Below are 25,292 nucleotides of genomic sequence, written 5' to 3'. Positions count from 1 at the left end.
GTCTGCCCTCATGTGGACAGAGACTGTAAATGCAGCAACTGGGGGGAAAAGAGAAGTATTACTTAGCATAAATTAAGGGTCAACATTCAGAGGAAGCATTTTGATTTGCATGACAGTTTGTGGCTTGAAGAGCTTGCAGTAGCTACAGTAAACTGCTTGCCTCTGATCAGCCTGATGTACGTCTCTTTAGCAAAGGGTAGTGGTTTTGTTTCCATTTCCACATTCTTTAACTTTATGTCACAAAGTCATCTCATCAAGAGGTTAGCCACTGACACAAAATTGCTGATCTTCCAGACACTAAACCAAGGCACAATGTACATTTCAATTCCTTTAATTTTAAATATGTTTATATTGTCTATCCTGTAAAATAGTCAGATATCTATTCATATTAATGTACAGAATTCACCTGCTTGCTGCTACTACTGCACATTCACCCAGTGCATATACTATATATATATATATATATATATATATATATATATATATATATATATATATATATATATATATATATATATATATATATATATATATATATATATATATATAATGTTCTTCCTCTCCCCCCCCCCCCCCCCCCCCCCCCCCAATTTTTGCACATGTCGAGGAGCGTGTCAGGCTACATTTCACTGTGTGTTATACTTGTATAACTATACATGTGACAAATAATAAAGAACCTTGAAGAACCTTGAAGAACCTTGGTTATTCTTTTGGTCACTCAAAGAACTTCCTTTGAGTGCTCAAATGAGGGATTTGTTCACGCACATTCATACAAGACTTCTATGCCCAAGTGCTTTATAACAGACGCACTCACGCTCCGATGGATAGTAAGGATAGATCTTTCATATGTTATGGCTTGTTTTGGTCAGCCACCTATTCCACATGGGCACATGAGCCTTGTAAGCCATCCGGGAGGGGCTCAGAGTAGAATGAAAGGAGCAGTTGAGGTGGTTCGGGCATCTCACAAGGATACCTTCTGGGCACCTCCTGGGTGGCCACCAGAGGGAGGCCCCAGGGCCGACCCAGGAGACGTCGGAGAGATTATATCTCTTGGCTGGCCTGGGAACGCCTTGCTGTTCCCCTGGACAAGCTGGATGAGGTGGCTGGGGAGAGGGAGGTCTTCTCTGCTTCTCTGCTTAGGCTGCTGCGCCCACGACCAAGCCCCAGATAAGCGGAAGAAGATGGATGGATGGATGGATGGATGGATGGATGGATGGATGGTAGGTTTACCCAAAACACGCTTTATGAACCTTCCTCCACTGAATGATCAAAAGCAGATAAAATATCAAAGGCACCAGTGCTTGTTTCTGTTAGACTTGTGTGATAAACTTGTGTGAAATCTCTGGCTATAGAAAAAATGATTCTAAACAACAACAAGATTTTGGTTTTAGGTTGTGACAGTTATACTTGGCCTAAAAACTCCCTGAAAAGCCTTGAGTTGGTCCAACATGCTACAGCAAAGAGTATTGACTGGGACTAGAAAGAGTCCAGAATCGCATTTAAAATTCTGCTCCTCACATTCACGGCCTTGAATAATCAGGCCCCATCTTATTTTAAAGACTTCATAGCACGGTATCACTCCAATACAGCGCTTGACTTTCAGACTGCAGGCTTACTTCCGAGGATATTTAAAAGTAGACCGAGAGACAGAGCCTTCAGGAACCAGCTTCTAGTTTGGATTTGGGATACAGACACTCTCTCTGCCTTCAAGATTAGGCTTAAAACATTCTTTATTGATAAAGCATATACTTAGTATTGGCTCAGGTTACTTTAGCCCTTGGGGGCTTCACATGATACACTGGGTGTTTCTTCTTCACCCACCTTTTATCACTTACTATGTGTTTATACAACCACACTGCATTTAATCATTATTTTACTATTCATCTCTGGCTCTCTGCCACAGTGTGTATACCCATCTGCTGACTTGAGTGGTCAAACCAAACACATCACAATGCAGCCGTCAACAGAGGCTGGGGTCCTAAGAAAGACTTTGCATTAGAATGGTGTTTGAGGTCTACACCAAACCTTCCCCTGCCAGCATTCAGTGTCAACGAATCACCTCTTTGTGCCTGTTTATCCACGAGTATCACTGACCGTCGCTCTACCGCGAGCTCGTCCGATTGGCTGTTTTTGCTGCACCTGTTAGAGTCTGGCACCAATCACGCGCTTCTGTCGGTGCGCCCCAAGATGGCGGCTTACAGTGTGCTGTAGTGTACATCATCACACTGGAAAGCGAATATTACTATCACTCGACCGTTTAAACTCATGAGGAGGCCGAGCAGAGAGAGCCGAGCGGGGCCGAGCTGTCGCCAGTGAAACGCGGAAGCGGTTGCCGCATGGTTTCTTCACGAGAGCAGCCGGTTTCGGTGTCGGTCTGACGGGGGTTATCTGAGTATGGCCACCGACAACAGGATCAATTTTTGGAGGAGAAACGCAAAGGTTCCTGGAAGGTAGGTCCTCTTTTCTTCATAGAGTAGCACTACATTTCTTAGTGAGTTTCAAACAGGCACTGTTGAAATATTGTCCTTAACAAAGACACACATTAATAATACTCTTTTCTATTGATAATACTCGTAACTAACAGATCTGTGTGGAAACACAAGCGCACAAATCGACTCGTTCGCTGGATTTCACGCATGAGCCGCTTCCAGTGTCTTATTCGAGTGTGTGTTGTTATAACAGCTCCCAGCTCAGAGGCAGACCCCCATCTCTTTCTTCTCTGCGGTTTCTAACGATCACACTGGAGGTGGCAGCTGTCTGTCAACCGCCATATGCTTTCTCAGTCTATGCTGAGAGGTGCCGGTGATAGTACAGTAAAACGATCAAAAACATCAGGGAGGAAGAATGCACTGTCTGAACCACTAACACAGCACTAATATCTTATTTTGTCATCTCAGTGGGTTTTCTTGGAGGAGTTAAATGAAACGCATCCTCGTTTTATGGCAGCATTACTTGGGGAGGACACAGTAAAGACATTACTGTTTACAAATGAAATGTGTATATAGTAAATATTATGTCACAAGAGTGGGGAGAAGCATAATTTTAATAAAGTGCACAGTAGAAAGCCTTTGTGTTCAAAGTGTCTTGTAAAAAGATATTTAAAAAGTTTCTATAAACTGCACTGCCCCCCAAAAAAGAATAAATAAAAAAAAGTACATCTTTCAGACACTGACTAAGCACACAAGAAAAAATGCAGAGCCCTTCTATCCACCTGTTGGGGGCATTTTGGTGATGGTCATTGCAAACAGAAACTATAGGAGGGAAACATTGCACTTTGGGAATGCTGATTTCATCCTGTAGTGAAAACATGTTAATAACATGCTAATAGAGGGGGGGGGGGGGGGGGGGAGCGAATGGGTTTGTAAGCTGTTCATTCTTAACAATTTTATAACTGTGTAGTGAATAGTTACCAAGTGTTTGCAGACCAGTTGGTGTCATCCATGGAGCAGTCTGCTAGTGATCACAAGGAGGTATTTGATGCAGTGATGTATACCTTTTGGGAGCAGTTTTGGCTAGCAACTGGAGAATAGTAATTTTTCCCTAGTAACTGGTGGTTGCCAGGCAGTCACCCGCTGATATGTAGGTAAGGCCCAATCACACAAGTCTAACTTCATTTGATAAGAGTGAATATCTGATGAAATTATATATAATGCCTGTCAGGGTGAAAACTTTACTATTTAAGCACCTAAACTGGAGAGTTATTGACATTATACTGTGTCTGTATTTGTATTTCATTGTGAGATATTTATGCCGGTATAATGTTCTGAGTGTGCATACTTAAATATTCACCTGAATATAGAATGCATCTGCTGTAATATTGGGTACATTTTGATAATTCTGGAATCATTGAAAATACCATATTTTGGCATACTTAACAAACACTAGTGTTTGTTTTTTTGGATGCAGCCTATGCCAAGACACATTGAAACTGTTCTGATGGCAGGTCGGGACCGAACTCTTTATTGAGGCACTTTTTTATCTTTAATTTGTTACCCATGTGTGCATTATTTTGTCTATAAAGTACTGCAAGACAACAGAAAAATAACAGAACTTTTTTTTTTTGCTCTGCTGCAAACTTCATTTGGAGTTTGTTTATTAGTCTCTAAGCTGAGTATAATGGGAGACACATACTTGAGCTAGGCTAGTCCCAGCATGCAGAGCTTACGCAATAGACATCATGGGCATGGCTAATAAAGGGTATACTCCCTGCTTTGTTTTGTTTTATTTTACTTTTTCCTGTGCGCAGGTGGAAGCTAAAAATCCCTCACGCCTCACTGATAAGACAAGACACTTCTTCATGTTTATGCGTTTGTATCTTTATTGACCTCTGTGTTTTTTTTATGACTATCAAGACTGATAATCTGATTAAATGTCCTTTCCTGGTACCATCTAACTGCAAGAGAGTGGAGCAGAGAAAAGAAGTGGGTGGAGGTGGGCAGTCAGCCTGTTTTAGAAATCTGAGAAGACGGGATCTCCAAGGAGAGGGCGGTGCTGTCTTTGTCACACACAGTGATCTGGGGTGGGTGGATCGTTAGAAACACAAACATATGTTTGAACAGGAAGGCTAACAGCTAGTCTTGCTGCCTGTCCTTGAGCTGCTCCTGATAAAACAAGTGTGAGGCTGGTAAACAAGACACTCTGGCACTGCCAGATAATCAGCAGGCTCAGTTCTCAGCCTTAGGCTTGAAAAGCTGCAGTTTGATAAACTTCATATTATTTGCAGCCCTGTGATATTCTCACAAAACTCACTCCGTTACTTAGAATAATTGGGTTATCATGACAAATGAATAATATTATGAAAAACTACAGAAAATAGATTTTTTTTAAGTATTATCATAATATTTTCATGTCTGAATCTCTAAATGGCCCATATCATAGAGAGCCCTCTTTAACAGAGACCTTAGTCTTTGTCACTGTGACTTTGACCAAAAGCTGACATCTCGAAGTTGATGAGCTAATGCACCACAAGACTTCATGCAGTGCCAATACTGCCAGATAAGAACGGGAAACTGAGGTTACAATTTGCATGGGCTCACCAAAATTGGACAATAGAAGAATTGAAAACTGTTGTCTTGTCTGATGAGTGTCCATTTTTTTCTGCAGCATTTGGATGGTAGGGTCAGAATTTGATAATATCAAACCTTCTGCCTTGTATCAACAGTTCAGACTGTTGGTGGTGGTGGTATAACAGTGTGGAGGAAATTTTCTGCGCGAACTTTGGGTCCTTCATACTGACTGAGCATTATTTGAACACCACATACTACTCAACCATTCTTGCTGACCAAGTTCATACATTTATGGCCACTGTGTGCACATCTTCTGATGGCTGATTCCAGCAGGATAATTCACAGTGTCACCAAACTCAAATATTCTCAGACTTTTTGACCACAACAATTTTGCTATATCCATGTCGCCTACACATGCAACAGAGCACCTTTAAGGACAGGTTGAGTAGGTTCAGCCTGGTACTAGCAACATGTAACTAATGAAGTTGAAGGGGCCAAAAAAAAGGAAACGCAAAATGGGCAGCTATCAGTGTTTTTCCGCTGAGTAAAGACTTTAATAGAATGCAAATAAAATTTTGGTAATAGGCATTTTTGGCAATTGTAGATCCTATCCTACCACTCCAGACTATCTTTGCTTTAGTTCACCAGAGATTTGGAAAGAAGCTGAGTATTAAGATTCTCAAATCCGCTGAACATACTGCACACCACAGGGTGGTAAAGAACACAGGCGCTCTGCAAGCTGTCCACTTCTTCTGTTCAGTGCATGCTTAAAACAAGCTCATTTTGTGAAATAGGGATATTTCATATAAGGCATTGACTAAGTCATGTGGAAGGGAAGGTAGCATGTAGAACAGTATTTGTTGGGTCTGTGATTTACCAACTGGGATTTTAGCATTGCAGGATCATTAAAGAAATGCTCAGATAGTTCCCAGATTTGAAATTCATTTTTAGGGATGTCCCAAACATCAAATGGATGTCATTATGCACTCAACAGGAAATTACAACTGTGTTTGCTGCCAGTACAGATCTTCTAGCCGGGCTACAGCCTGCCTATATGTTTGGGGTGTAACAATTCTCCAGTGCAGGGTTCAGTTCATAGGCTTTATGTTGGCCCACCTTTTTCTTTAAACACTTATAAAGCATATAAAGCATATCCTTTCCCATATACACATTTTTGATAGTCATACAATCTGTTTCCAGATGTTGCTTCTCCTCTGTGACTTCTCCCTCTTTGCTGTGTAATTAATTAACTAATTTTAAAGAAACTGAGCAACTTACTCAAACTAAGAAAGGTGAGTTCAGAAGAGCAACACATCAGAGGCCAGGACATATGTCTGCCAACATTCCTGTGAACAGTTATTAATTAACATCTTCTAAGTTCATCTTTGATTGTTCGCTCAGTCAGACACTCGAGAGCTGCGTGTGTTTTTTGGTGAAGAGATGACGGCATTTTACATGTTATCTTCCACAGTGTGCAACCGGTTTATGGAGCTCAGCATCCACCTCTTGATCCCCGATTGCGACGCACGTAAGTGCAGTAGGCTGCATGGTGCCGCGTCATCCCAGTTAATCCATTTTAACTTTTAATCTCAGTGTAACATGTATTTCGTAGCTGTTTCTTGCCGCAAGTGCTTGAATACAGTGCTATGAAAAAATATTTGCCCCCTTCCTAATTTCTTATAGTTTTGCATATTTGTCACACATGTTTCAGCTCCTCAGATTTTTAATATTAGACAAAGATAATGTCAAATAAATAAATACAAAAGACAGTTTGTGTTTTTATTTATTTCATTTATTAAAGGGGAAATTTTTTCTAAACCTACCTGGTCCTTTGTGAAAGAGTAAATACCAGACTTAAATAAAAGTTACCTGATGACTGAGAAAGTACTATTGTAATACCGAGAGAAGCTGCTTAGTGTACTAAACGGCTGTTTAGGGCTTTTCTCTGTTCACTGGACAGAGAAAAGTGGACAAGGAGACTTGGTGGTGCAATGAGGAAGTACGGAAAAGTATTCAAATGTTGGCAAAGAAAAGGTGGAATAGTGAAGGAGATGAAGAAAATGGACAAGTATGCTGGTAGGCTAGGCATACAGTGAAGTGACAGGTAGCAAAGAAATACTGATTTCTGTGTGAGGTTGGACACTAAGGCCAGAAAAGTCGACTTGTGTTTATTGGCTGGGCAGAGAGATTGAGCTGGAAAGGATGTGCAGCAGGTTGGGTTTATTAAGGATAGAATGGAAATGTACTTACAAATGAAGAGAATGTCTTGAGAAGAAGGAAGGAGTTCTTTGAAGAGCTGAAGAATGAGGACAGTGCAAAAGAGGAAGACAGATTGAGGACAGCTAGTGACTGATTCACTAGTTTCACTAGTGTCTTTGTGGAACGAGAGGAACTATAGAACTACATGAGGAAGTCAGGGGTGGCAGAGAAGTAAGTGAAGGTGGTGGGGGACATGTGTAAGTATAGCAAGACAGTGGGGAGGTGTGTGGTAGGAGTGATAGATGGGTTCAAGGTGGGGTTGCGAATACAGCAGGAATCAGCTTTGAGACACTTTTTGTTTGCAATAGTGATGGACAGACTGACAGATGAAGTCAGGAAAGAGTTTCCATGGACTGTGATGTTTGGAGATGACGTTGATCTGTAGTGAGAGTAGGGATCCGATGGAAGAAAGACTGGAGAGATGGAGGTATGCACTAGAAAGGTAAAACAATGAAAGTTAGTAGCAGCAAGTGAATGAGAAACAGAATTGTTGCAAAGAGTAGGTTGTGAAGGTAGTGTAGTTTAAATATCTTGGGATGGGGCACAAAAGTGGTCAAGAAGAGAGTGTCGGGTGATTTGTGCCAGAAGGTTGCAAGTTAGAGCAAATGGGACGATTTACAAGATGTTAGTGAGACCTCCTATGATGGTCTACAGTTTGGAGATAGTGAAACTTTTCATTGGGAGTGATCAGAACACAAGACGTAAGTATGAGAAATGAACCAAACTAAGAAATCTGAGAGGGGCCGGATACCTTTTCCACAGCACTGTATGTGTGGACTGCATGCACCAGTCCTGTGCAAGTGTGGCCAAATGTTTGCACTGGATTTTTTTTCATCATCTCCTAAACCCCCCAAATGTTTTCAGTCTCAGACTGAAGAAGTCACTTGGATGAGTGACAAAACATTTCTCCCACTGAAAACTCTACGTCTAGATGAACAGAATTGACTTTTAAGGGATCTCCTTAATGATTGAACATGCATCAAGACATCATCTCCTAAAGTTGTTTTTTGGTTGGTTTCTTTCTCTTTTCTGCTTGTTTGATATTTCAATCTGTCTCCCTGCAGGTATCCCAAAGACACAAAGCCCAAGTTCAACAATATCAAGACCAAAAAAGCCTCCAGCTTTCATGAGTTTGCCCGCAGCACCAACGATGCTTGGGATATTGATGATGAGGAGGATGAAGAATTCCTTGGCACCTTCAACCCAGCTGTATCTATACCACCAGGCCTGCACACTACGTCATCCGTACAGAACCAAGTAGCTACAAGATTTGATTTTTTGTCAGTCAGCAGTAAAGAAAATGAACTAGTGTGAAAAGAAAAGAGACATTCTAGTGTGTCTTTTGATTTGATATTATTTTCATCTCAGCAGCATCAAGCAGGTGACACAGAAAGTGCAGTTTCACACAGATTGGCACCACCCACGACAGAAGGTCCAAACCTTCAGGATGTGCAGGAGGAGGACACGGAGTACGAGCAAGCCAATGGCAAGGTTGTCAAGTCTAGCAGCGATGCACACCTTAACACATCTTCAGGTATGTGGTTAATATGCTGCAGCTTTAAGATCTACAGAGCAGATTATCAGGTGATTCATAGTGAAGCTAATTACAGATTTTCACAGGTGGGATTTAAGACTGCAGTTAGGGCTGGTGGGATTATAGCAAGGCCTTTAGGATGTGTCTGATGTTCCATGATATCATCACAATTGAGTAATGCAGACGACAGAGGACTGTATACCACTTATTTATCTTACTGCTGTACAATTAATGTCTTTAGGTTTTCTTTATGTTCAAAAAATAGAACTAGAAATACTAAAATAAAGATGTATACAGGATTAGTATTACAGAGAGAGCACATGTTATTTAATAATTATCTGATCACCTCTGTGTCTCATAAGGCACATTCACACAGAATAAGTGAAATCAGTTTCTACTTCATTGATAATCTTATCCTAACCAGTGTTTCTTTCTGTGACTAGCTCTTCTTGTGATGTACCAGCCCCCCAGATTTCAATCCAGTTATGTTGTTGTGATGAAATTATATAATTTATAATAAGCATTAATTAACAGTTGCAAATTCCTGTTCAGCGTCTTTACCATTAATATCTCTAAGTGCTTTCTTTTAAGAGCCTATGAGGGAAGTACAGTGTTTAATTACCGTTAGTGTGCCTGGATTTAAGTTGTAAAATCTCTTGCAACCCCTCGATATTAGGGTTGATTTTAAACAGTTTGTCATGTGTGAATTCAATAATTAACAAGATCGAGTACAGGGAAAATTTATGCAAAACTTCACAACACTTTTTACAGAACGCCAGGTTACAGTGAGGCAAAAAAGTATTTAGTCAGCCACCGATTGTGCAAGTTCCCCCACCTAAAATGATGACAGAGGTCAGTCATTTGCACCAGAGGTACACTTCAACTGTGAGAGACAGAATGTGAAAAAAAAATCCATGAATCCACATGGTAGGATTTGTAAAGAATTTATTCGTAAATCAGGGTGGAAAATAAGTATTTGGTCAATAACAAAAATACAACTCAATACTTCGTAACATAACCTTTGTTGGCAATAACAGAGGTCAAACGTTTACTATAGGTCTTTACCAGGTTTGCACACACAGTAGTTGGTATTTTGGCCCATTCCTCCATGCAGATCTTCTCGAGAGCAGTGATGTTTTGGGGCTGTCGCCGAGCAACACGGACTTTCAACTCCCGCCACAGATTTTCTATGGGGTTGAGGTCTGGAGACTGGCTAGGCCACTCCAGGACTTTCAAATGCTTCTTACGGAGCCACTCCTTTGTTGCCCGGGCGGTGTGTTTTGGATCATTGTCATGTTGGAAGACCCAGCCTCGTTTCATCTTCAAAGTTCTCACTGATGGAAGGAGGTTTTGGCTCAAAATCTCACGATACATGGCCCCATTCATTCTGTCCTTAACACGGATCAGTCGTCCTGTCCCCTTGGCAGAAAAACAGCCCGATAGCATGATGTTTCCACCCCCATGCTTCACAGTAGGTATGGTGTTCTTGGGATGCAACTCAGTATTCTTCTTCCTCCAAACACGACGAGTTGAGTTTATACCAAAAAGTTCTACTTTGGTTTCATCTGACCACATGACATTCTCCCAATCCTCTGCTGTATCATCCATGTGCTCTCTGGCAAACTTCAGACGGGCCTGGACATGCACTGGCTTCAGCAGCGGAACACGTCTGGCACTGCGGGATTTGATTCCCTGCCGTTGTAGTGTGTTGCTGATGGTGACCTTTGTTACTTTGGTCCCAGCTCTCTGCAGGTCATTCACCAGGTCCCCCCGTGTGGTTCTGGGATCTTTGCTCACCGTTCTCATGATCATTTTGACCCCACGGGATGAGATCTTGCGTGGAGCCCCAGATCGAGGGAGATTATCAGTGGTCTTGTATGTCTTCCATTTTCTGATGATTGCTCCCACAGTTGATTTTTTCACACCAAGCTGCTTGCCTATTGTAGATTCACTCTTCCCAGTCTGGTGCAGGTCTACAATACTTTTCCTGGTGTCCTTCGAAAGCTCTTTGGTCTTGGCCATGGCGGAATTTGGAGTGTGACTGTTTGAGGCTGTGGACAGGTGTCTTTTATACAGATGATGAGTTCAAACAGGTGCCATTCATACAGGTAACGAGTGGGGGACAGAAAAGCTTCTTACAGAAGACGTTACAGGTCTGTGAGAGCGAGAGATTTTCCTTGTTTGAGGTGACCAAATACTTATTTTCCACCCTAATTTACGAATAAATTCTTTACAAATCCTACCATGTGAATTCATGGATTTTTTTTTTCACATTCTGTCTCTCACAGTTGAAGTGTACCTCTGGTGCAAATTACTGACCTCTGTCATCATTTTAAGTGGGGGAACTTGCACAATCGGTGGCTGACTAAATACTTTTTTGCCCCACTGTATATATACCCAACCTAAGTACCTTATTTATCAAAAATGCTTGGGGGAACATTTTATTCTTACAATACTGAGATAAGATGGACCTATGCAGCATAAAATGTCAGTCCCTCTTCTTCAGACTTCTTCAGACAGAGTCCAAAATATTTTGGGAGTCAGTCTGCCAAAAGAATATCCTTTCATTATCCACCTTTAAGAAAACCAAAGTTTAATGGAGGCCTTTAATTCAGTAGATTTGTCAGTTTCACCAAACAGCGTACAGCAGGAATCCCTGTGAGTCACTCAGGCTGTAGACTGCTCCAAACACTCAGTTTCAGACTATTTTTTCTGCTATTGTCTCTGTTTAATATCACTGAGATTATCTTACATGTTCACCTTGGACAAACAGATCTGATTGTCAGCACAGAAGTCCCACCCAACCGCTTTTCAAACAAGTTTGGATTGGCACTCAGTCAGAAGACTGTTGTCTCAAAGGGTAGGGGGAAGAGAACTGAAATAGCTGAAAGAACTGATGGGCTGCACCAAGGACCCGTTTTTGATAAACAAGGATTATTTTGAACTGTGAGTCTGAACTAATAGAATAAAGACTAAAAATATGGATTGGAAAATAAGCATAAGAAATCCCCTTTCATAGCTTAAGTTATGAAATAACTGTCATCAAGTTCGACACTAGAAATTAATAAGAAAAGTTTCTTTTTCTTTTTGAAGTTCTGCACATGAATGAAAAGAACTCCCATCTGCAAATGTCTTATATGTGACAGGATGAAAGATCAAAGCCAGATGTAATTGTAGGACTGTGTGAATAATGAAAAATTATACATGGTAAACAGGTTTCATTAATCCTCAATTAGCTTTACCCTCAGCTTTATGAGCAGGATCACTGTTTCAAATCTAGTGGCTTTTCATATGATGAATAGTCAGCTGAATCTTTATTCATAAGTCATCTAGTTTCTGAATATTCACATTGTTGACTGGTCTCCCACTAGCCTTTCTTAGACTACGTCCACACTAGCCCGGATAGATTTGAAAACGGCGTTTTGGTCTGAAAACGCTCTGCGTCCACACTAGCGTTTTCAGTCGTTTTCACAGAGTTGTGCGTCCACATTGAAAGGCCAAGAACGCTTACATTCCAGTCCTGCACATGTGCAAAAGTGAGTGAGAATTAAGGAATTTGAAGAAAAACTATCTGGAGCATGTACAAACTGATATTAATCTTTTTTAGGGCTGTCAAAATTTAGAGCAATCAAAACAACTGCTGTATAATGCACTCCCCAATCCTTGTTAAATTGGTCACATGACTGCATCACATGACTAAAATGCGTCATCGTTTTAGAAAGTCTGCGTTTTCGAGAGTCCACACTGCGACGGGGCAGCTCCATTTTGAAATGTATGCGTTTTCAAGGGCGTTTTCAAAACGCTGCGTTTTTCCTTGGTGAAAGCGCTGTCTCAGTGTGGACGGGAGGACAAACCGGAGAGAAAACGATGTGTTTTCAAACGAAAACCCATTAGTGTGGATGTAGCCTTAGCCAGTAGTAGGGCTGCCACAATTAGTCGACTAGTCACGATTATGTCGACTATCAAAATCGTCGACGACTGATTTAATAGTCGACGCGTCGTTTGAAGCTTTGTAAGATCCCAAAAGACGCAGGAATAAGTTGTAGGATTTAAGAGTGTAATAACGGACTGAAACAGAAGATGGCGGCACTGCTTGTACAAGGATGCCAGCTGCTGTTAAACCCTGAAGAAGAAGAAGCTGCGTCCCAGAGTTCATAGCGTGGCCCAGCTCAGTTTTCAACAATGGCGGCAGCTAGTTAGTTTTAGTATTACTCTTATTATTCTTTCTGGGTCACAAAATAAACGTTTAAGATATTCTCAGGCGAGAATGTAGCTGTGTAAACCTCAAATATCTGCTCAGTTTATCAAGACATATTTTCAAAAGCGCTCCGACGTTTTCGGAGACGTCTGTTACCCACCAGCTCAATAGCTAACGGGTTCAAGGCTCACTAGAGCCCGTGAGAACACCGGACTCCCGGCAAATCGTTTTCAAACCCACCGCCGTCTTTCGCGACTCAGGTTAAACATGATATATGAGTCACTTAGATAACTTAAAAATGTTATTGTTTGGCTTTTTTTTAGTATTTTATTTGTTCCTGAATGAATCGGTTTGGCTGAGATTAAAGTTACAGTTTTTACACAGCTGAATAAACCTCAAGCAGACAGCTGATTATCAGAAGTGTGAGATGCTCGAGAATATACTCCAGTGTCCTGTTATATTTTAGATATCAAGGAGCAGACGGCTGAGTTTATTAAACTTCACCGAAACAATCTGCAAATTTCATTAAAATTTAATAAATTTTAATCTTGCCTTTATTTTTAGCTAGCACATACCTTAAACACTTAAGCTAATGATAGTTATATTAAGAGCAGATGCATGCTGGTGCAATAAGCTGTATGTTTTATGTCCAATGAATGCATGATCTGATTAGTCGACTAATCGCAAAAATAATCGGTGACTAGTCGACTATCAAAATAATCGTTTGTAGCCAGTAGTCAACACTTCAGCTAATTTAATCCTATTAAACTGCCTTTATGTGTTTACAAAGTCACAACACTGACTGTCTTCCACCTACAATCCAGTTTTGAGATCCCTTCCCAGGCACCTTAGCCCCCACTCACATCAGGTGAGGTCACATGATAGGGTGAGGCAAGGTCTCCCAATGGTTTCACCCGAAACCTCTGCTGGTAATGACCTGTGCCTTTTTTGGTGAGGCACAGGATCAATAGTAGGTCAACAACTCCCACCAAGGAATAAATACCTGACCACAGAAATAAATATGGCAACAAAGTAAGAAAATAATTGCATAGCTTAAGGAGATTGTTGTAAAGTAATATGCATCTCTTTAGCTTTACTTGTTTAATTTAAGATTAATTGCATTTGAAAAATATTTGAACCTTTTTATTGTTCCTTTAATATCGTGGCTCTTGCTTGTTTTCATTCTCCATTGTAAAGTTGCCTCTTGTTTTTAATCCGTGTGCTCCTTATGCAGTTCGCTCCACACTGCAGAAGCAGCAGTCTCTCCCAGTTCGTCCCATCATCCCACTGGTGGCTCGCATCTCGGACCAGAATGCATCAGGGGCACCACCGATGACAGTGCGGGAGAAAAGCCGGCTTGACAAATTCAGGCAGCTACTGGCTAGTCCCAACACTGACCTAGGTACAGCAACAGAAGCAGCTTTTCCCTTATATTGGGATGTGCTAAAGGACTGATCGTTGCAGGAAGGCCGTGCCTTTTGTTGAATCAGAAGATAGCTACCTAATAATTTACAGTACCATACACCAGTAAGGAAACAGATTATTGACATGCAAGTATAATATGCAGGCATCCTGAATAGAAATTCTGTTTTTTTATGTATAAAACAGATTCTAAGATTATTTCAATACAACAATATGAACAAAAAATGTGACGTATTACACTGTGTCATTTTTTTTTTTACAAAAACTGAGCCAAAAAGTAGACGCAGTGTGTGGAAAAACGAAGTACAGCCCATGATTTAGTAGCTTGTAGAAGTACTTTTAGCAGCAATCAATCAGTAATCAATCAGCTATATCTGACACTTCTCATATTGCTGACTGAGCAACTTTGGCCCACTCTTCTTTACAACAAGGTTGAGGTCTGGACTTTGAAAAAGGAAATGATCAGCGTGTTGCAATGGCCCATTTATCCATTATGTTGTAAATTAACTGGTCAGGGAAGTTTCAGTTTCAACCTTGGGGTTAATTTGCTGAGATTGGAAGTTGTCTTGAATGTTTTCCACTTGCGAGTGATCATTCTTGCTGTAGAATGATGGACTTCGATAGTTTGGAAATGGCCTTATAACCCTTCCCAGACTGATAAGCAGCAGCAATTGCACCTCTAAGATCAGTGCTGATGTCTTTTCTGTGTGATTGGAACAAGCAAACTGTCAAAACTTCTGCTTTTATAGAGGTGCTCACACTTGCTGAAAATCAATAAATTAGGATCATTTGATTTGATTAATTTGACATTTTTGTGGTCTAATTGAGAGGTCTGTGAAGGTTCTCAGTCATCCAGGTCATCGGAGTCTAAGTACCTTGGAAAGAAGGGTGTCTGGACTTCTTTAAGGTTCCTTCTCATCCGAGAAGCTTCTTCAGTTCTTCAGTTCTTCAGCGCAATTGGTGGAGAGTTCCGGATTTTACACCCGTTTTCACACCTTAGCTCATGTGATTATGATAGGGGGTCCATGACCCTCTCGGGGACACTCCCATAGGGCTTAAAATCTGGGACTGTCCACCGTTTGACCTTAGAACTGAAGAAGCTTCTCAAATGAGAGGTGAAATGTCTTCAAGCTACTTAAAGAAGTCCAGACGCTTTTCTTTCCAAGCTCCGTAGACTCTACTTACAAGAGTCTATGTAAGCCTTTATATATTTCTATATGTTTTTGGTAGAGCAGAGAAATTTCTTTCATTACCCATACAAGATCCAAAATTTACAAATTAACTATAATCCTCAATGCAGCTCAAAGGAAAGGTCAGTGATCTCTTAAATGTAATTCAAATAAACATTGCCCATGAAGACATCTATGTAACAACTTAAATGATAAGCAATTCAAATTCAGCTTTTAAAAAGTAATTGCTGGATGTTGATTTTGTAAACACTGAGGACATAGAGAGGACATTGTTCAGCTTGTAATTTTGTTAACTATCACTAGATGAAAACAACCAGGATCTGGGTATTTACACACAGTGTGAGCTCCAGTTGATTCACCCGTGTTCAAATAAAATGGAAACTCTGGCTGCACAGTAAGCCTGATTTTAACTCAAATGTGTAGTGTGAGTTAACATGTCATACATATTTAATAAAATTGGCACAGTATCTCACCAGCTTTTAAGAGGAACTGCTGGCGTGCTGTAACTGTTGCACTGCTAAAAATCTTTAGGCTGTAGCTAGGAACATTGTAAGACTGGTCCTCAAAGATTTCTGAAATGAAATATCTGTGAGTTAGATCGCACTTTGAAAGAACTGCACTTCACAATGCCTCTCGTGTGCTGAGACTTTCTTCTAAAAGACTTTGGTTGTGTTTGTGCTTTAGAAGTTAGATTTTTCTGTAGACGTGTATTTTTCAGGTTGTAGCCATTTTCTTTTAATGTCTTTTCTGTCATCAGTGCTCAACATGATAATGATTTCACTTATCGTACTGGAATGTCAACCTAAAGAATAGACTGCAAAACTTTATGAGCTTGTCACCAGAAAGAAATGGATCCAGAATATGTGGTACGGGTTTGTCTGAAAGAACCCACACAGCCTTCAGTTTAATAAACATGTTAACACAAGTAATGAAGGACTTGGATGAGATTTTTTCACCAAAAGAACTCTCTTTTGTAAAGCTGAACATCACATTTTTTCTATTAAACTGATTTTACAGCTTTATTTTTCTATTGCATGGGTGACTCGTCACTAGTTGTGTAGGTTGTGCTGATCTCTGCTCTGGTTTCTATGTAGCATTGACAGTGCTTGTTTCTATCTTGCTCTGTGCTGTTACAGAAGAACTCCGCAAGCACAGCTGGTCAGGCATACCAAGAGAAGTCCGGCCAATCACATGGAGACTTCTTTCTGTAAGGCTGTGACCTTCAGTTTTGCAAAAGCACATTTTTCTCAGCATTTAATAATCCAAAGCATTCTGTCTCAATAGCTCAATTTTTTTTTATTCTTTTTGTTTGATTCGTAAAAATTTTCAGATAATGCTAAAAGCTTTATCTTTACAGCGGCACATATCTCAAGTGTTCTCTCGTCTTATCTAATGGTCAGCCTGTTCTGTTCCTCTGAAATTGTTCGGCTAATCAAAAAAGGGTTGTTTTTTTCTGTATCTTAACCTTTCTAATGGCTCGTTCAGGGCTACCTGCCAGCCAACAAGGAACGCAGAGAACTGGTGTTGAAAAGGAAGCGAGAGGAATATTTCAGGTTCATAGAGCAGTATTACCACTCCAGAACAGACGAGCACTATAAAGACACATACAGACAGGTGATGCTGCAGCTGAAATACAAAAAAAGAGATGTAGTTTATGTATGTAAAAGATCCATGACCTAACATGTCAACATTTGTTCCTGTCAGATCCACATTGACATTCCAAGAACAAATCCTCTGATTCCCTTGTTTCAGCAGCCTGCAGTACAAGAGGTAAGATTACTGAAAAGCAGCTCCAATATCTCAGTTGTTTCTCCAAAGTACACGTGTCTCGTTTTCTATGTTCATGATGAGCATCGGAATACCGACATTATTTTAATGTTTGGTTGGTTCGTTTCTCCAGTTTAGAGTGAACCAGGGACTTGTTTTTGTTTTGGAGATAGTGGCTCTAGCTAATTCTTGGTTCAGTTCAGCGTTTCCACTATTACAAAATGTTTAAGTGGTACATCACAACAGATTGTCCTATGTTGAGATTATATTAATAGCTAAGCCCCTAGTATGAGTTACTGCTTTTATAAGACATGTAATGTGAGGCTTTGCTTTGTTGCTGGCATCATTGGAAGTTCTGGATTTTTTGTTTTCTTTCAATTTTATCCTCCCACTGATTTCATTTGTGTCCTCTCAAAGTTGACATTAGTTTGTCAGAAACCCACCTACTCTCGCCAGTGGTTAACTCGCCTTTCATTGTCATGGCAGATATTGAATTTTATTGGCATTATGGTCTCTGGTCACAATAACAATATGTTGCACATTCCACTTTGAATTCCTTATGAATATGTTATTAAAAATGTTTAAAGTCTTGCTCTTATGGAGAAACAGGCAGGGTCTCCTGGCTGGCTGCACAGGGACTATGTATACTATACAAGATTTTATTTTATTTTTTTTATTCTATTAGTGCAGATCAGCAGGGAACATAGCAACTGGTCAATCTTTTTTACAAAGTCAGATTCTGCATGGAGAAAAATGTTTTCTGGAGGAAGATAAATCCATGAAGGGAACTCACCTTTTGAGAAGTCATATTTTACTTTACTGAAAAACTAATTTGGGATAATGAAGTTTTTCATTGTCTTTATTTGTGTGTGCTGATATACAGCATATCATCTTAATTTGCTCAAAAAGTTAACATTCCAGCTTTGTTCTGTGGCTGGACTCATTGTGAAAAGCATTGACAACACTGTAAGTGATACAGGGTTGTATAGTGTGGTGTATTTGCCTGTCATTGAGGAAGAAGCTTCATCAGATTAGTACACTCCAGAGGAAGTTAGTTGTTAAAAAGGAAATGCACTGAGCCCAGCCTGTTCCTCAAAGGAAGTGATTTTTAGTGGCTTTGCAAAACAACCAAGATATTACACATGACAATAATTATTTCTGAATATTCAGGACAAACATGTATTTGCATTAATGGTAAAATGTACAGCCTCTGTCAACTCTTAAGGATTTACATATGTTCGTGTTCCTTTTAAATACCTCCAAACTTGACATCCGAGAAAGAATCTAAGTCTCGCCCAGCACTCAACCGTTACTGATCCCGATCTCAACATAATGTTACAGCCTACTGATATCCAGAGCCTTCATCTACACTAAATGCCACGCCACAAAGAAGCTCCTTTGGTAAGCCTTGCCAGAGTAATGGCTGAGACTTTCCCCAAGGTCTTCATAATCCTCCACCAAGGATGTGTTGGTTAGGTCTCAAGTCCAAGATAGCAGAACACATCCCGAGGGAAGCCTTCCTGTCCTTCCTTTTCCTTACTTGGTTTGCCAGAACCTGAACTCTTTGAGACCAGTTGACAACCTCCTCTGTAAACTCCCTGAGCTCTTCAGTTTTTTGTCCTTACAGCTGCTCAAATCTCATGACAACACCTGTCAAATAAAAATATTTTGCTTTTCTTTATGTTTGTGATACTGTTCATATTGTACATTGAAATGCTGTCACATAATATTGTGAAATTAGGGTTAGAAAATAAAAGTCTTTCTTGGGGTACTTTTGACCACCAGTGTACATGTACTTTATCAGTAGTTAATGTGCTGTAGGATAGTCTTATTAACACAGTTAGTTTCAAGAATATTGCCCACACTACCCAGGTATAAGGATTAGAGATACCAGTCATGTTGTGGCACCTCAGTTAATGTACACAACAGTTTCAACAGTCTGTAAAACACACTTCAAAGCATTCATGCTATTTTTTACAGACGCTTATATGTGTCTACAGACATAAGACTGAAAATGTGGACAGGAATCAAAAGAAAAAAAGACTTCCACGCTGGAGCTGAACATTAGCAGTAATTCTCCTTGTTTCCTCAGATTTTTGAGCGAATTCTCTTTATCTGGGCCATCCGTCACCCAGCCAGCGGTTACGTTCAAGGAATCAACGATCTGGTCACACCTTTTTTTGTTGTCTTCCTGTCAGAGTTTGTCAGTAAGTTACACGTTGAATCGGGGAGAAAAAAACATTTGGTTTGTTCTTTTTCTAGTTAGGTTATATATTGAATGACAACAATTTTAAATTTCTTCATCAAAGCTCAGCTCACATCAGAGAAGACTTGATATGAGTCATCAGTCTCAGTCAGTGTTATTTGTTTTTCCAGCGGAGGATATGGAGAACTTTGACGTAGCAGCACTACCTCTGGAAACTCAGAGAAATATTGAAGCTGACAGTTTCTGGTGCATGAGCAAGCTGCTGGATGGAATACAGGTCAGGACACAATCTCAATCAGTGCTAATTTAAAACTAGTAAGCAACTTTATTGAAATGTATTTCTTTTCAGGACAACTACACCTTTGCTCAGCCTGGAATTCAGAACAAAGTGAAAGCTTTAGAGGAGCTAGTCAGCAGGATAGATGGTACGTGGACAAGCTTATGCTTAGGGAAACCTGTTTCCACAAGCTAACAGCAGGAGACCCAGTTTTAACAGGTGTGTGTATCTGTGTCTGTTGCCAGAGGACATTCACAATCATTTCAAGAGGTATGAAGTGGAGTACCTGCAGTTTGCTTTCCGGTGGATGAACAATCTTCTGATGAGGGAGTTACCACTCCGCTGCACTATCCGTCTCTGGGACACCTACCAGGTAAGGCAGGGTGTCCACCATTATCTGAGCTTTTATGAGCAATGAACACGAGTCACAGCTGTCTCAGACAATTTGCTGCTGTTTCAGTCAGTGTGTCTGCATCTGTAGTGCAGCTTATTTTATGCTCTGTGGGTCAAGATGAAGAAATTTCATGAAATCTTGTGATGTGCATCTGAGATCTCTGATGGCCCCATTATACTTACCACACTGGTCACTTTGCGTGTCACTGGTGACATCATCACATGGCTGTATCCCTTTATGCTGACCGTTACAGCACAGGTACTCGCTGCAGTATTCTCCTGAATGATAAGTGTCACAACTCAAACAAATCCTGCACATCAGTGCTGGTGTAGGAGAAGTTGTCAAAACGGGACGCAAATAAATTGCTTTGAAAATTTTTTTTTTTTTTTTAAAGTCATATTTTCAAACTGTTGCATCATCTCCTCTGTATAATCTATAAATCTCTGAGCATCTGTGTCATTATAATCACAGTAACAATCGACACAATCCTCCTGTCTTCATTTAGCACGCCAGGTTACAAAAATCTTGAGTGCATCACCAACAGAAATGACAGATTCCAATTTGCCTGGCATGAGACAGTGGGTATAATGGGGCCCTGATAGACTGTAAAACTATTCAAGCTCATTAGTCCAACATGTGTGGCATTATACATCTTATAATTACAAAATGGGTATAGGACTGTTACAAAAGAAAATACCTGAAAGGTGATTTTACACATTCACATTTTTTACCAGATTAGATGCCACATACTAAATTGTTATAGCCACTACCAGTTTTATTAATGTACCAGTTTTGGCTTTTAATCAAAAGTTTTGATGGTGATGTTAATTTTGCACACTGCACTCCCCTCCAGAAGTGAGCAGCAAGTCAGCATGAATCACATGAACATTAATTGAGGATGCAGAGAGTTACAAGGACTTGTGTGGTTCCAGGCACCTTTATTGTTCCATTGGTGATAAAAAGTACACTGATGACAACAATGGAAATCTGTTATCCTACAAAGTAGTTAATGCACTTATGACTGGTGGAGAATAGTTCAAATAAAGACAGCATACTCTCTTTTGGAAATCATGTTAGAAAACTGGACATGATAGCCAAGGGGTGGATGTGACTAAGAATCCAAGAGACACTGCACACTCAAAATGAATCACCAAAGTAGTCATACATCAAAGCATTCTTATATTTTACACCAAATGATGATTTAATAAATTAACCCCGTGACATCTTAAACAAGACTTGAAACTAGCGATAGAACTTGTAAGTCTCCTTCCTCCTCCTCATCCCCAACCGGTCACAGCAGATGGATGCCCCTCCATGAGACTGGTTCTTCCTGTTAGCAGGGAGTTTTTCCTTCACACAGGAAGTTGTCTGATTGTTGGGGGTTTCCCTGTATTATTGTAGGGTCTTTACCTTACAATATTAAGTGAATTGAGTGTGACTGTTTTGGTGATTTGAGGCTATACATATAAAACTGAATTGAATAAACCCCTCAGAAATGTGTTCATTGAGGTCGAAGATAAAGTGAAAAGTAACATTTTTCCCTCACAGAATTCTGTACAAGGACTCTTCTTTTGGCAGTCAAAGGAGTTGCCTCTTTCTGAACATTAGAAAGAATGCCGTTTTCAATCACTCACAATAATTTAACCTTTGTGTATGTCAGTGGTTGCAATATTTGGCCTGTTACACAATATTTGTAAGTCATTAGACAAATCTTTTCTTGATTGAAGCTGATTTGTATAATTGGCTACCATTATTCTGTTTTCCACAGGCTGAAGCAGAGGGTTTTTCCCGCTTCCACTTGTACGTCTGTGCTGCTTTCCTCATTAAGTGGCGCAAAGAAATCCTGTCCATGGTTGACTTTCAGGTACATTTGTCTATGTCATCCAGTCACGGCAGAGAAACTAATATGACCCATTTAAGGCAGACTGGCGGACAAGGGCGGAGTCTTCTGAGTTAAAATTAATCAACTTTACTTTGTAAAAGTTTAAATCACATCATTTGTAGTTCTTCTTCAATTTTGATGCTGGTCTAACTTGTTTTCGATCAATCATAAGATAGCCACTTCCTGCATCATATCCTGCTTTTATGTGTATTTTACTCTTAATGGTAGCATAATTTATTACCAAATAAATCTGCTGCAATTGGTAAGACTTGAAACTAGTGACTAAGATGATGAACTAGAGCACAGGTGTCGAACTCCAGGCCTCGAGGGCTGGTATCCTGCAGGTTTTAGATGTGTCCTTGATCCAACACAGCTGATTTAAATGGCTAAATGACCTCCTCAACATGTCTTGAAGTTCTCCAGAAGCCTGGTAATGAACTAATCATTTCATTCAGGTATGTTGACCCACGGTGATATCTAAAACCTGCAGGACACCGGCCCTCGAGGCCTGGATTTCGACACCCCTGAACTAGAGCAAGGGGGCAGTAGGTTTAAATACTGTAATTTGATTTCCTTTTCTTTCATCCTTCTAAACATCATCATGTCAGTGTAATCATTTATTTACGGAGCCCCGCAGGGGACATGGGAGAAAAAAAAATTAAGTTTGTTTTGCGAGTTTATTTTGCGAGATCTCGCAAAGGTTTTAGCCGCATTCTTCGGAGGCCGTCAGCTCGAAGCCGACCGGGAGGTCGAGGCACAATGTGCTGGGAAAGCGGTGTTCCTCCTGGCTATAGTAGGTCTCGACCTCCCGTTAGCTTCGAGATAGTGGGTGTCAGATCTCCGAAAACGTTGGAGCACTTTTGCAAATATGTGATGTCTTGTAAACCGAGCAGGTATCTGACGTTTACACAACTACATTCACGCCTCAAAATATCTTAATAGTGTATTTTGTGACCCAGAAAGAGTAATATTACAACTAAGTAGCTGCCGCCATTGTTGGAATTCAACTTTTGCGAGATCCCGAGTTTGTTTTGCGAGATCTCGCAAAAGTTTTGCGAGATCCCAAGTTTGTTTTGCGAGATCTCGCAAAAGTTTTGTGAGATCCCAAGTTTGTTTTGCGAGATCTCGCAAAAGTTTTGCGAGATCCCAAGTTTGTTTTGCGAGATCTCGCAAAAGTTTTGTGAGATCCCAAGTTTGTTTTGCGAGATCTCGCAAAAGTTTTGTGAGATCCCGAGTTTGTTTGTTTGTTTGTTGTTTGTTTCGCAAAAGTCCGTCTTAATTTTTTTTTCTCCCATGTCCCCTGCGGGGCTCCGTATTTATTTGATCACCAGAAAATAAAAGTGTTGCTTGTAGTTTTGTAGTAGGTTTACCAACCAAGTATGCATGTACATCTGCTAAGTTTTATATGCTAACCCATATGTTATGTTTGACAATGAAAGGCTTTGTATCTCCAACTTTCAAAACACTGAGTGTCTTAAGGACTCTCTCTTGCTCTTTAGGGTCTCCTCATGCTACTGCAGAACCTTCCTACAATCCACTGGGGGAATGAAGAAGTCGGTCTCCTCCTGGCTGAAGCTTACAGGCTCAAATACATGTTTGCAGATGCTCCCAGCCACTACAAGAGATAAGCCCAATGCTTCCGCACCAGGGAAAATGCTGCATTTTGACTTTTAAAAATCAATTTAAACCTTGAGTGGGCAACTTCGGTGTCTGTGATGCACATCAGGTGCTGTCTCTGAGGTAACGTAAAAGAGACTGACGGGATGTTATGTCAGTGATATCAACTTTATCCTGTGAAAATGAAGTCCAGTGAATATTAAGTGGATTTGGGGCTTACATTGCACACAGCTCAGTGAATATGGGACTATTTTGCAGGCAGTGTTGCACTGCAACGGTGGACTGTGACAGTATAAAAAACAACTCGACTATGCCACTCTGGTTTACTTATACTGTTTTTGGTCATCTCTTATGTTCACTGTAAGCGTGAAAGAAGACACTGTAATATAGTGGGATGATGAATGTTTGTGAGATCATCCTTTTAGTGAGAAATGGTATCTAAAGATTATATTTTTTGCATTTTTTGTTTTACAAGGGACAATATTGGGTATAAAGCAGGCAACTGGAATACAAAGCTTAGTTTTACATTGTCTGGCTGTCAGTCCCCTTTCTTTGTTAAATAGATGCTTTTTGGTTTAACCAAAATCGCTCTGTACGATCAGCATCTTTAAAGCCGCGACTGATAATCTGGGTTGTAATTAGTAAGTATTACCTATGAGTAGCAAATAGAAGGTATTGTATTTCATTTTTTAGGTTGTGTTTGGGGTGTAAAGCAAAAAGACTGATTTGGTATCAATATCACTTTTAATTTCTAAATCACTGTGAAGAACGGAGGTATAGTTTGGAAATAACAACAACTGTAAAGTTAGAGTTTTATTTAAAAATCTAAACTTAGCACTGTTCAGATCTTTCCTGAACCTGAACTGTGCTAAATTAATTCAGTAGCTGCTTAAAATTGTAGTAAAGTTTATACAATTGTGATCCAGTTTTTGATGAAGATTGCAGATTGACACACTGCATCAACACTCAAAAGTCAGCCAGCTTGTCAGTTTTGGCCTGAGGGTGGAGGTTTTACCCGAAGTGTTTCAAGAGATACCTGTCAGTGTAAAATCTGTGCATAATTACAAGTGATGAAAAACATTCATTAACATCAGTTATACAGAATATTTACAATCAGTATGTTTTAATTGGAGGAAATGCCTGTGTTGGTATTGAAAGTCATTATTCTATCTGAATGCAGCTCCACATCCCTGACAATACCCTATAGAGCATTGGTAAGGTACACATACAGTGTAACGCTTTCCTGACATGCTCCATGAAACTTTATTTGTGCAACAGTGTTTTTCTTCTTTCTTTTTTCTTCTTTCTTTTTTTTTTTAAATATGATTGTGTGCGTTACAACTCATCTACCTTCATTGCCAGTGATAATAATAGTGCAACATATGTTTGAAAGGTATGACAACACTCTTATACTTTGTGCATCTAATAGAAAGAAAATCAATCTAAGTTGGGTCATCTGCTTCACTCTTTAACCTGATTCATTCTGGACCAAAGTCTCTGTTGGAAAGTTGTGACGCCCAGCAGATGGATGCCACCGTCA

The 25,292-nt window shown here is 40.2% G+C and overlaps 1 protein-coding gene across 2 annotated transcripts; it reads left to right on the top strand.

Annotated features, from left to right (window-relative positions):
* The first annotated feature begins 2,064 nt into the window (after positions 1 to 2,064).
* Positions 2,065 to 24,282, top strand: tbc1d22b (TBC1 domain family, member 22B). Of its 2 annotated transcripts, none has more exons than XM_026154118.1 (14): positions 2,065 to 2,450; positions 6,478 to 6,534; positions 8,330 to 8,522; positions 8,637 to 8,799; positions 14,232 to 14,399; positions 16,746 to 16,816; positions 17,095 to 17,223; positions 17,314 to 17,379; positions 19,469 to 19,583; positions 19,753 to 19,859; positions 19,932 to 20,007; positions 20,105 to 20,232; positions 22,022 to 22,117; positions 23,635 to 24,282. In XM_026154118.1, the coding sequence occupies exons 1-14, from the start codon at positions 2,395 to 2,397 to the stop codon at positions 23,761 to 23,763; spliced, it is 1,554 nt and encodes a 517-aa protein (XP_026009903.1). In that variant the 5' UTR covers positions 2,065 to 2,394; the 3' UTR covers positions 23,764 to 24,282. The 2 variants fall into 2 exon arrangements, with proteins under 2 accessions (XP_026009903.1, XP_026009902.1); XM_026154117.1 differs by having other exon boundaries at positions 2,068 to 2,450; positions 8,634 to 8,799.
* Positions 24,283 to 25,292: the final 1,010 nt, after the last annotated feature.

Source organism: Astatotilapia calliptera, chromosome 20 (assembly GCF_900246225.1).
Source record: "Astatotilapia calliptera chromosome 20, fAstCal1.2, whole genome shotgun sequence".
Lineage (NCBI taxonomy): Eukaryota > Metazoa > Chordata > Actinopteri > Cichliformes > Cichlidae > Astatotilapia > Astatotilapia calliptera.
Note: the sequence above shows the minus strand (reverse complement) of the source record. Positions and strands in the feature narration are given on the sequence as shown.

Excerpts from the sequence above, each read along its gene's own strand:
- tbc1d22b (XM_026154117.1), top strand. The coding sequence starts at position 2,395 with ATGGCCACCGACAACAGGATCAATTTTTGGAGGAGAAACGCAAAGGTT. Across the intron at positions 20,008-20,104 it reads GCTAGTCAGCAGGATAGATG|AGGACATTCACAATCATTTC; the intron begins GTACGTGGACAA and ends GTCTGTTGCCAG. Across the intron at positions 20,233-22,021 it reads GTCTCTGGGACACCTACCAG|GCTGAAGCAGAGGGTTTTTC; the intron begins GTAAGGCAGGGT and ends TGTTTTCCACAG.